This window comes from Pan paniscus, chromosome 20 (assembly GCF_029289425.2).
Source record: "Pan paniscus chromosome 20, NHGRI_mPanPan1-v2.0_pri, whole genome shotgun sequence".
In the NCBI taxonomy this organism is placed as follows: domain Eukaryota; kingdom Metazoa; phylum Chordata; class Mammalia; order Primates; family Hominidae; genus Pan; species Pan paniscus.
The window spans coordinates 18,021,718-18,033,455 of NC_073269.2; the positions used below are offsets into that span (position 1 = coordinate 18,021,718).

The 11,738-nt window shown below is 60.3% G+C and overlaps 2 protein-coding genes across 19 annotated transcripts in view; one reads left to right on the top strand and one right to left on the bottom strand.

The window, feature by feature from the left end:
* Positions 1-5,626, top strand: part of NFIX (nuclear factor I X) — a 103,300-nt gene extending 97,674 nt beyond the window's left edge. For all 16 annotated transcript variants that reach the window (XM_034945263.4, XM_008967687.4, XM_063599934.1 and 13 more), the window contains one exon: positions 1,462-5,626. In XM_034945263.4, coding sequence (XP_034801154.1) covers positions 1,462-1,476 — 15 coding nt within the window. In that variant the 3' untranslated portion in view covers positions 1,477-5,626. The remainder of the gene's footprint in view (positions 1-1,461) is intronic.
* Positions 5,365-11,244, bottom strand: LYL1 (LYL1 basic helix-loop-helix family member). Of its 3 annotated transcripts, XM_055103396.2 has the most exons (5): positions 9,364-9,497; positions 9,012-9,268; positions 7,669-8,027; positions 7,489-7,580; positions 5,365-6,566 (listed from the first exon to the last, which is right to left on the bottom strand). In XM_055103396.2, exons 3-5 carry the CDS (start codon positions 8,001-8,003, stop codon positions 6,151-6,153), a joined length of 843 nt encoding a protein of 280 aa, XP_054959371.1. In that variant the 5' UTR covers positions 8,004-8,027; positions 9,012-9,268; positions 9,364-9,497; the 3' UTR covers positions 5,365-6,150. The 3 variants fall into 3 exon arrangements, with proteins under 3 accessions (XP_054959371.1, XP_034801161.1, XP_063456007.1); XM_034945270.3 differs by lacking the exon at positions 9,012-9,268 and having other exon boundaries at positions 9,364-11,244; XM_063599937.1 differs by lacking the exon at positions 9,012-9,268 and having other exon boundaries at positions 7,669-7,880; positions 9,364-9,492.
* Positions 11,245-11,738: the final 494 nt, after the last annotated feature.

Here is an 11,738-nt window from a genome sequence, read left to right on the forward strand (position 1 = left end):
CTTAGAAACCACTTGTGGCTAGTGGCTACTGCAATGGAAATGAGAACATTTCCATTGTCACAGAAAGTGCTAGATGATCTCCAAGGCCCTTTCTGAAACTCAGTGTCCCTATCCTCAGTCCCAAACCAGAGCCTGAGAGCAGGTCTGGCCTGCAGGCAGAATGTTTGACCAAAGCAATGTTTTAAATATTGGAAATTTTCACACGAAATTCTGTTTGGGCTTCTGGCTTCTTTTGAAAAGTTGGCAGATGAGCTGCCCTGGGCCCTCACTCTGACCCTAGGCAGGGCACAGGCATTCTGGCCACCACAGACCCTGCTTCCTCGTGCTCGCAGCACAGGCAGCAGTTAGGAGCACAGCCTGCACTGCCCCTTACATTTGAACCCTGGCTCTGTTGCCCGAGGGCTGTGTGGCTTCAGGCAGGTCACGCACCCCCTCTGTGCCTAGCTTCCTGGTGGGGTCAGGGCAGGGGTGGAGTGAACCAGGACCTGGTATGTGCTCTGTAGTTGGCTCTGCCTGGCCCCTGCAGACCAGAGTCTGTGACAGCCTGGGAGAGGTCCCAAGATGCATTTTCAGGGACCCTCATTTTGCCCCAACGGTACTACCAGGTGCACCCAGGCCCTGTAGACCACAGTAGACCCTGACCCACCACTTTGCCAGGAGGTGGGGCTGGAGCCTTGGATGGAGGGCATAGCCAAGCAGCCCAGACCCTTGGGGTCTGCCCTGGGTGTGCTCTGAGCTGAGCCACCCGACACAGGCAGACAAGGCCCTGTCTGTGGGAAGGCAGCGCCCCCTGCTGGCGATATGAAGGAAATGACGCTCACCCCAGGGAGCCTCAAGTCCTTCCTCAGTGTCTGGTGCCCTGAGGGTAGAGGATCCAGCACCATGGGCTACGTGGCCCCTCCTCCAGGCCTGGCGCTACTAGGGACTGAAGCTATGTGGTTCCCCTGCCCCCAGTCTTTCAGCCTGTGGGACCTTGGCTGGGGTATACAGATGGGAATTTCTGCTTTTAATCCAAAGAGACAGAAAGAAAACTCAGCAAGAAGCTGGGCCACCCCCAACCCATTCCTAAAACCCCTCTGGGTACAAAAGCCCCAGCCTGGCATCTTCCCCACCCTCCAGGACCCACACAAAAACCTAAACAATTGGAAACATGGCCAGATCTCAGGCCTGTGCCAGCGCCAGCCATGGGGGTCCCACCCGCTGGGCACAGTGCCCACGGGAAGGCCAGCTGGACTCTAGCACTAGGGGCAGAGTCTCTGAGGGGGCGGGGTTCTTGCAGGAGGGAGGGAGAGAATGGGGATGCCCTTTCTTCTCCATGGGAACAAGGTGGGTAGTGGCTGCCCGGCACCCTGGCTCTTTGGGAGCTGGACCCTTGAGGGGCCAGGTCACTGGGCCAGGTAGGAGTGAGATGGGACCTGCCCCAGCTGTTCTCAGTATCGCCTCTTTTTCATCCTGTTTCAGTCCTGGTTCCTCTGATAAGATCGACAAAAGAAACAACAAAATGAGAAGAAGAGGTTCCTCGAAAGGGGGGAGAAGAAATTTTGAGAATGGAAAAATCCCCCAGCCCAGCCCAGCCCCACCGAAAAGCAAAAATTACACGTCGTCAGCCACTCAGCCCTTCTCTCCTCCAGCCCGGGGACCCCCACGGGCCCCAGAAGCAGCCCAGTTCTCAGAGAGCCCTTGGAAGGGGTCTCGGTGGAGCTGTGCACCAGCAGCCAAGCAGAAAGAAACACGCGACATGGACTCTGTCAAGTAGAGGACAGAAAGCAAGAAAGGATGCAGAACTGCCTTCCTCCCCCTGACCCCGCCCCGGCCTTCTGGGGAAGGAACAAAGTCCCCAAACAAAGCAACCAGCACAGTTCTGAAGGGGCCTGGCCTCCACCCTCACCCCTTCCTAGGGGAACCCCACCCTCCACACAGCCGGAGCTGCCCTAGGGAGCCTGGAGGACCAGCTTGTAAAGATGATGGGGTTTAGATCCCTCAGGCTCTCCCCTCCAGACTCCGCCCTTCCCTCCCTCCCTCCCTGCCAAGGCTCCAGCTTCTTCCCCCAGCTGCTCCCGACCAGGAGGGGGAGAGCAGCCTCCACTTACCCCACCCCACCCTTGGGCTAAAAGCCCCCAGGCGGGCAGGGGGTGACCCCTGGAGCTAGTTGCGTGTCCCAGAATGGAGGGTGTTCTGACACCCCACCCTGAGCCGCAAGAGTAGTTCCTGGGGCCCTGGACCCCTCTGTACAGTCGGTAGAAAAAAGTCGGAATGCTCTCGACGGCCTCGTCCCAGCCTGGGACAGGCCCCCTTTCCCCTCTCTCTGCAGGCCAGGAGGGCCTCCTTCCTGCCACGAGGGAGGGGAGTCGGGCCCCAGGTCGCCCCCGCCCCCAGCCCTGCATGCAGGTGCCCTCGCTCCGCCCCATCAGTTCCTGCCCCTGCCCCTCATGCAGACTGCCCTGCTGGGGCCGGGCCGGAGGGTGGAGCAGAAAGGGGACCCCGGAGCCGAGCGAGGAGGACCAGGCAGCCGCCGCTGCCGCGCTAAGCCACCACCTGCGCTTAGGTAGGCGTCCTGCTCGCCGACTTTCAGTTCCTTGGGAGGGTGTTGGGTGTCGTCCTTTTCAAAAGTGTTTTGGAGCTTTCTGTGCCCCCCGACTTTCCCCCGCCTCCCCGCCCCCTACGTGGCCACTTTTCTCTGGATTTTAGCTGTAATGTCTTTACTCTTTATTTAGGGGTGGGGCATTCATTGTTTGGGTCTTTTGCTGTTGGAATGGGAACTCCTCCTCCGTTTGAGCAACTTGGGAACAATTTGGTAACACACCACAGGAAGTAGCTCTCCCCCCCAGCCCCCTCCTCCCTCAAGGGAGGGTTGGGGGGCCTGTCCAGAGGGTCTTCAGAAGCCCCCCTGGGAGGGAGGGGAGGATGAGCACGCCCAGCTCCCCTCCAGGGTGTGACTTGGCCCCTCTGGCTTGTCTTTCTGTGCCTTACTCCTCCTCCTGCGTCTCCCGTCCCTGGCCCCTTCTTGAGTCCTTGTGCCTCTCTCTCTTTCTCTCTCTTTCTTAATTGTATGAAAACACAAAGCACAGGTCAGGATCCTCTGAGAGAAAATCAACATTGCACCACGTAGGGGTGGGCTATGGGCTGTATTTATTGTGAATCTAGTTTGTGAGGCTGTGGCCCCGAGCTGGCGGAGGGAGGGAAGAGGAGGGAGTGAAGGGAGGGGAGGAGGTCAGCGACCTGGGGCCGTAGCGGCAGGCGAACGGTGGTGCCTGCTACCCAGCTGGAAGCCACAAGGTGGCTGGCTCCAGGGGCGGCTTTTGTTGGAAGTTGAGTGAAGCCCTCCCCCTGTCCTCAGCGTGCAGCCCTAGAGGACCCCAGGGCTGAGGGGCAGTGGATCCTGCGGGAGTCTCCCGGGGCGTGGGGAGTAAGGCCCCGGGGGTGGGGGGCCGGGTGGGCCGGGCGTGACGCGCGGTCAAAGTGCAATGATTTTTCAGTTCGGTTGGCTAAACAGGGTCAGAGCTGAGAGCGAAGCAGAAGGGGCTCCCTGTCCGGCCGCACGTGCCCTTTCCCTCGACGACAGTCGAGGGCTCGGGCTCTGTGGGACTGTGGGAGCTAGGGTCTGCGGGGCGCCTGCCCGGGCGAGGTCGGAAGCTGCAGGCCAGCTGGGCCCGGGCCGGAGCGTGCCCGGCGGGGCTGCCCGGGCGGGCAGGGGGTGGGGGCTGCTCCTTTCCCAAGTGGTGTTGTGAGGGGCAATGAGGGCAACAGGAGATGTGGGGACGTGTTAGGAGAGAAAAAAAAAAAAAACAAAAATATATATGGGGGAAATTAACTTTTTTTTTTCATTGAACCAAGTGCAATGCATCAGAGAGTTTTCCTATCTTTGTATGTTAAGAGATTAAGAAAAAAAAATTCTATTTTTGTTGTAATGTCCTCGCGGCTCTGGGGACGCTAAAAGAACCGGGCCTGCCCCGCCCTGCGCGGGGATAACGAAAGCTGAGTGTTTTTCCCTTTTTTTTTTTGTTCGTTTTTAGTTTTTTTTTTTTTTTTTAAGTCGTTTTCCTGCGTTGACGAGGATGATCTGGGGTTTTTATTTGTTTCGTCGTTCGTTCTGTTTCGGTGGGAGGGCTGAAGGAAACGTTCACATTTTAGAGTTTAAAAAAAACACCTCGACATTTAAAAAATCAACCAACACAAGATCAAAAAGGAAAAGGACGAGAGAAAAATTATTTTTAAGATAATTAAACATAAAACCCTGGTGCTTCTTACATTATAAAGTACGTTTTAAAGAACCCACAAACTATTATACATAAGTTTATGAATCAATTAAATATCCTGCACTTGTTAGGAATACGCATATCCCTTCTTTGTTGAGTTTAACGGAACGGGACAGCGGCGTGCCCCCGGCGGCTGGACTGCTCCGGCCGCGGGTCTCCCCGGGCGCCCCTCCCTGGGGCCCAGCACCCCTCCTCGCCCCATCCCCGTCCGGGTACGGGGGCGCGGCAGGGGTCCCCGGCCCCTCCCCCGCAGAGGTCAATGCCAACGAACAAACGTCCCCTCCCTCCCTCCCTCTCCGCCCCGAGCGCCCTTCTTTGAGCCAGACGCCAACTTGACCCTCACCAGCATTATCAGGAGCGCGCTCAGCAAGTTGGTAGTTTCCTCCCCCCTTTCCCGGCGCCCCTCCCGCCCCCATTCAACATCTCTCATCCTATCCCCGACCCCCTCCGGGGAACACCGGGAAGGCTCGACGCTCCAGGACAGGACCAGCCACGCTGACAGGTCGATTTGCCCAGGCCCGCGCCCGCACGCACGCACGCACACGGCCCCGCACACAGCCCCGCCCCACCCCGCAACCAGCCCTGTCGACTGCCTTACACACCCGCCCCTGCGCTGGCCGGCCGACCTAGTGCCTTGTTCTCACCCCCGTGCTGGCGGAGCGGACGCCGCGCTCTGGGTCCCAGAGGGGCCGGGTGGCTCAGACGACCCACCACTCCCCCACCCTGACCGTGCTGAACAGACCCCCCCACACGAGAGAAAATAAAGGAGCAATAAAGTCACGAGAACTTTCGTCCCCCAATCGAGAGCCCGAGGGGCACCCCAGCCCCGCCTCTGCTCCCCCCCACCCCACCCACCCTCGGGGCGCCCCCCTCCCCCCGCAAGCCAGCCTGGGCCAGCCCCGCTTCGGCCCCTCCCGGGAGATCCGTGCGCCCGACCAGCACCAGCATCGCGGACCGCAAAGGCCGCCCGTCCCGTCAAACAAGTTTCTTCTTAGGCTAAGAAACGCAGTATATACGAGTATCTCTATATATAGTACTAATGGATTTGGTGTGCTTCCCCCTTAGCGTCCCCCTCCCTCTGCTCCTCCTCCTTCAGCCTGGTCTCCCCCTCTTCTCTGCCCTCCACCCCCGTCTCTGCACTGAGATACATAAGAAACAAGGGTAGTTTACTGTCTGTTTTGTTTTCTGGGTTTTCAGTGTCCTAGCGGAATGCAAGTAGGCAGCCAGCCCGTCTGTTCCCTCTCCGCCCCGCCCCGCCCCGCCCCCGTCACTGCGCTTCTGTTATACCATCTTTGCCTGACTCTCTCCGGCTTCTCCATTGAATGGCTAATGTGTATGTGAAATAAAGAAATAAAGAAAAACAAACGCGAGAGCGCCTGACCCTTCGCTAACGCGACCGTGCGGGACTGGGTCGGGGTCGGTAGGGTGCGTCCCCGACTTGGATTCTGCGCCTCTCTCCAAGCGCCGGGAGCGCAGCAGACGCCGTCGACGAGCGTCTGCCCCTGGGTCTCCCAGAGGGGCCGACGGTGAGAAAAGCGAAGCCTCCCCAGCCCCTCCTGGCCTCCCCCCGCGACCCCAGCCCGGAAAAAATGAGGCACCACTTGGGTCCTATGACTGCTCTGCCATGTTGCTTTGCCGACCTCGCCCCTGGGAAGGGGACCCGGGCAAGGCCACTTCCAGAGGGTTGTGGGTGATTTTTTTTAAGGGTCTGCGGGTCCCTTGGGGGTCGATGATCACCCTTCCGGACCCCCGAGACCTTGCCCCTGACGTCTTCACTGGTCCTTCTTCGGGGGAGTTCGCTCCCGAACATGCGCAGCACGTCCACTGCCCTTTCCTTGACGGCCCTGGGCCGAGTCCCTGGTGCCCTCCGGCTCAGAGGTGCTGCCGCGTGCGGTCACCGCACCTCTGGGCTCAAAGCGGTTTGCTCCATCTTGATGGGCCGGGCCGCTCCACCGGGGCTGCCGTCGGGGTCGGCCGGGGGCGCGGGCTGCGAGCGCGCTGCCGCCTCGGCCCTGCGTCCGGATCCCCGGCGGGCGCCGTCGTCTGGGACCCGGTGCACCGGCCGTTTGCGGGGCCCGGGAGGGGTGGGGCCTGCGGCCAGAGCTGCGGCTTGGTCGCGTAGCAGCCGCACCAGGAAGCCGATGTACTTCATGGCTAGGCGGAGCACCTCGTTCTTGCTCAGCTTCCGGTCGGGCGGGTGCGTCGGCAGCAGCTTCCTCAGCTCGGCGAAGGCGCCGTTAACGTTCTGCTGCCGCCAGCGCTCCCGGCTGTTGGTGAACACGCGCCGGGCCACCTTCTGGGGCTGGTGCCCTGTGGACAAGGAGGGCCGGGCTGGTGCCATGGCCCAAAGGGCGGCCCCTCCTGCCCTCCCGCTAGACACGCAGCACCCTCGTGGGAACTTAAACCCAGGCCATGGGCTGGGGCTTTCTCCACCCAAGGGGTCCACGGGCAGCTCTCCCCACCCCTCCCAAGAGCCATCCAGACAAGAATCATCACAGGCCCGGCCTACGGACAAGGGCCTGCTGTATCTGTGACTATGGGCACCTTTATGTCAATGACTGAGATTCCCTAAAGAAAGATTTCCTTGTGTTTGTTTGGTCTGGGAAGCTGTCCGTGGGGCCCTCATTCTGATTGTGCCCAAGTACGGCTGGCTGGGTGTACTCATGGGTCTGAGAGGTCCTCTCATTATGACTGTCTGTGTCCTGTGTCTTGTATGACTGTGTGAGACTCTTGTTATGTCTCATGGCTGTGGTTATGTGTGATGTTGCCATGTGGCTGTTTCACGAGTGGCTGTGGTTGTGTGGCTGACTCTTGTGTGGCCGTGGTCCTAAGTGGCTGTGGTCCTGTGGCTGTCTTGTGTGTGGTTGTGGTCCTGTGGCTGTCTCTTGCATGGCTGTGGTCTTGTGGCTGTCTTGCGTGGCTGCACATTCCAGTGGAGCTGTCATTTTGTGGCTCCCATGCCCTGGTGTGGCGTGCTCTGTTTTGCCGTGACTGCGGCTACACGGCTTGGCCTGTTGGGTGGCGGTGGTTGTGTGGGGCTGGCTATGGGACTGCGATTTTGCACATGGGTAGAACCTATGTGGTCTGTTCTCTGTGTGTGCTGGAAGCACGTCTCCCCGAGGTGGAGTAGAGGACAGACATGAGCCCCACACAGAGACGTCCAGGCCTTCTGTGCACCCACAAGTGCACATACAGGCATACAAACCCACAAGGCACACAAACCCACACTCACCCTCAGCCAGGTCCAGCTCACAGTGGCTTGGTCTCCGCTTCAACCGGCTGCTAGGGAAGATGCTAAAAGGTCCTGCTGGCCCAATGTAGACACTGTAAGGGGTCGTGGGTCACTAATGCCTTGTGGGCAAGGACCCTGGCCCCCAATCCCCACTGCCCCCCGCCCCAGATCCCCACTGACCTGTTGAGGAAGGGGTGAGGGTGGTAGTGCAGGGCCAAAGTGGGCGGGGCAGTTCCCAGGGTGGAGAGTTGCAGCAGCGGGGGCCGCAGAGTGCCCAGCTCTGTGGTGGGCATGGCTGCCCCTGGGGGCCTGCTGTGGCCCAGGCTGATCACTGGTACACCAGGTGGCAGCCTGGGGGGTGAGGAGCCTCCTCGGTGGCCCACCTCCTCCACCTGCGGGGGCCCAGGCGAGGCAGGCTTAGGGGGTGGGGCAGGCGCTGGGCTGGGGGCACACACTATCTCTGCCTTCTCAGTCATGGTGGGGCCCACCTCTGCCTGTGCCTGAGGCGGGCACATGGACCCCGACGTGGGGGTACTCACCTGTGGGAAAGAAGGCAGCCAGTGGGGAGGAGGACTAGGTGCCCCGCTCCCACCTGCTTAGCTCAAGAAACCCCTCAAATGGGAAGGGGGGAGGGGGAGGGGGAAAGGAGGAGGGGAGGAGTTTCAGTAGGTAAAGGCAGATGGCGGGGGCAGGCCCAGAAACTTCCAGGACACGGGAGGGGGGTCCTACGTTAGAGTAGGAGGCGCCCCCCAGGTGCTAGGCAGCGCACTGTCCCTGAGCTCTTTGTGACCCAGGAGGGGCGCTGTTGCCCAGCCTCTGAGCAAATATTCCTTCTTCCAGAATTCCCTCACCTCTGCAGCCTGGAGAGGGAACAAGACAGGGAGCCCCTAACTGATCCTGGGATCCCCAGAAACCCCAAGATTAACCCTGTTATCCTCAGATCTAAAGATCCAACCCAGAGACTCCTCATTAACTCATTGATGCCATGTGAGCTTGGAATCCCTCCAAGATGGACTCTGACCCTTCACGGAAGGCCCCCAGCCCCCACCCAGGCTGACCCTCTGCACCTCAAGAATGACCCTGCGGTTCTTCCCATTGCTGTCCCTGAAAGTGCTCCATAATTGCTTGAGTGACCCCCACTCCCACTGCAAACATCCCCCATAGCAACCCTGTGACCCCACTACTGACACTATGACCTCAAATGCTGACCCTAGACCCCCAAACACTGACCCCACTGCCCAGTCCAGTCCAGTCATGCCCCAACCCTCCCTCTGGCTTGGAAGCCCCCATCCTCATCAGCATCCACACTTTTTAAAATTTGTTTATTTTTTTAGAGACAGGGTCTCCCTCTGTTGTCCAGGCTGGAGTGCAGTGGTGCAATCATAGTGCACTGCAGCCTCAAATTCCTGGGCTCGAGCCATCCTCCTGTCTCAGCCTCCTGAGTAGCTGAGAGTACAGGCATGTGCCACCATGCCCGGCTAATTTAAAAAAAAAATTTTTTTTTTGTAGAGGCGGGTTCTCACTCTGTTGTCCAGGGTGGTCTGGAACTCCTGGGCTCAAGTGATCCTCCTGCCTCAGCCTCCCAAAGTGCTGGGATTACAGGCATGCACCACAATGCCCCGCGATCATCCACAGTTTCGCATACTGTTTTGACATCCCTGTTTGCTCTTGGTTCCAGAGTCCAGGATGTCCCAGCAAGGTGTGAGACTGTTGGCCCCTCTGCCCTGTCTTCCTCAGCTAGGCCCTGGGGAAGCAGGCCTGGCCCCTCACTAGTGGGTCCCTGCTGGTGAATGAATGAATGAAGGAATGAACAAAGGAATGCAGGCTGGGTCCCAGGCCCAGGATCCTCCACCTTTAGGCCCGCTCCCCTCTTACCCCAGCACTGTTCTTGCAGCCTGGTGAGTGCCCTGGCTCTGTCCCGTCAGGGCTGGCAGTCTGGGCCAGGGTGTGGTTTCCAGCGTCAGTCCAGGCTCTGCTGTCTCGCGAGGGTCCGGCCTCAATGCTCCAGGCCCCGGCGTTGGGCTGCGCCTCCTCGTGGGCCTCGGAGGGCCAGGATAGCCGAGGTCTCCGCGTAGGTCCCCCCCAGGGAAAGTGAGCGGCTCCCGGGCCGGCCCGCCTTCTCCCCGCCCCCGGCGGCCCGGTTTCCTCCCTCTCACCCCTGGCGGCGCAGCGGCCGGAGGATGCTGGCCCAGTGCAGATAAGGGCCAGGCTGCCTGGCCGCGCCTGATAAGGAGCCTGGCTGACCCCGGAGGAAACCAGCGGGCGGGGACCTAGCAGCGCGGGCCTCCCGGCCCCGCCCCCAGCCGACGCTGGCAGGACTCGGTCCGCCACCCCTCAGGGCTTCGCCTTCCGCTCCCCCAGCCACTGTAGGGACCCCGGGCCTCTGGAGACCCGGGCCCCAGGGCAGCCGGGGAGGGAGATGCCTGGATGCACGCAGGGGGTAAACTGAGGCAGGGAAGCTGCCTCCTCTTATGTCCGAGTCTGCCCTTTGGCTTTGAACACTCCCTGCCCGAATGTCTATGCTGATGGGGGTGAGGGAGAGCCCTTTCCGGCCCGTTGGGGCCGCGTGACCCTGGGCCCCCACCTCCTCTCCTCACCCAGCCTGGTTCCTCTTTTTACAGAGGCCCTTCCCTCCTCTCCACCACCCCTACCCGGGAGTGGGGCACCCAAAGGGGAACAGTTCTAACAGTCTGGCCTTGGGTGTCCAGCCTGGGCAGGTGTCCTAAGCCCTCAGCACAGTATCCACACATTTCCAAGCCCAGGAGGGTGAGAGGAAGAGCCATGGCTGTCAGGGGTGGGGTGGGGAAGTTGGATTTCCTAGGGTGCCGGGGCTGGTGTGACCTTCCAGTAGATGCCCAACAGGTCCCCACAACTATAGGCCTCTTGGCTACAGGATCACATAACTCCAACTTGGTGGTCCATGGCCCTCACCCCACAGCACCCGGCCCCTTCATGGGGGGCAGTTATCCTGGCTTGGTGGTAAACCTGAAGACCCTACTGGAGCCTCCCACAGGGAGAGGCTCTGGGCACAGCCAGGCAGCAGCAGCTACCGGACTGCCGCCCACTTGTGATACTCATGCTTTGGCCCGTCTGTGTATCTGGGCAACTGCAAGAGCCCCCAGGCAGGCAGGCACCCAGCACCAGGACTACCAACCACCGCCCCCCCAGGAATGGGGTGGAGCCCAGGACCCCACGATCAACACCTCCATTGCTTTCCTCCAAAGAAGCAGGAACTAAAGTTTTATGCAGTAAAGGCCGGGCGTGGTGGCTCATGCCTGTCATCCCAGCACTTTGGGAGGCTGAGGCTGGCGGATTGCTTGGGCTCATGAGTTTGAGACCAGCCTGGGAAACATGGCAAAACCCCATCTCTACAAAAAATACAAAAATTAGCTGGTTGTGGTGGTGTGTGCCTGTAGTCCCTGCTACTCTGGAGGCTGAGGTGGGAGGATGGCCTGAGCCTGGGAGGTGGAGGCTGCAGTGAGCCAATATTGCGCCACTGCACTCCAGCCTGGGCCATACACCTAGACCTTGCCTCAAAAAAAAAAAAAAAAAAAAAAAAAAAAAATTAAGCGCTAACTCTGATATCGCTACAAGGAGGGTCCTAAGATTAGCCTCATTACAGATGGGGATGAAGGGAGCAGGAGCCAGAGAGGGGATCCTGCCCCAGGACTCTTCGTTAACGTTACTAAACCCCACTCTGGAGGGCAGGGAGGGGTACAGCTCCCCCTCACTGGGTGTCTGGGCAGCAGCCTATGAGGTCCCTCTTTGTGTGCACGCCCCCCTCGCCCCGGGCCTCAGGGCAGGAAGCACCTGGTCTGGAGCGGATGCACAGGGCGCCTGGTTCCGGTCCAGCTTCCGCCACTGTGGCCCCTGGAGAGCTGGGCCAAAGAAACCAGGCGGCGAGGAGGCAGCGGCGCGAGGACACGTGGGGGCTACCGGGCAGGAGCGCCCCACTATGCGCAAGCCCGTGGCCTGGAGAGCGCTGAAGGTGGGAGGGGGAAGAGGGGCAGAACCCCCGCGGGAGCGAGCGCACAGCTGCCGCCCCGTGGCCGCTTCGGGAATCGCTGGCTCCGGCTCTGGGGTGGCTCAGTGACCCTCGCTGCAGAGGGGCCGACCACTGTGCAGATGGTCAGCTCCTACCTCCCATACAGACTCAACACTCCAGTCAGGCAGGGGCGAACGATCCCCAGAGAAACAGATCCCAGTCATGCAGCTGTATGGACCAATACACAAACCACAGGCAATCGGGA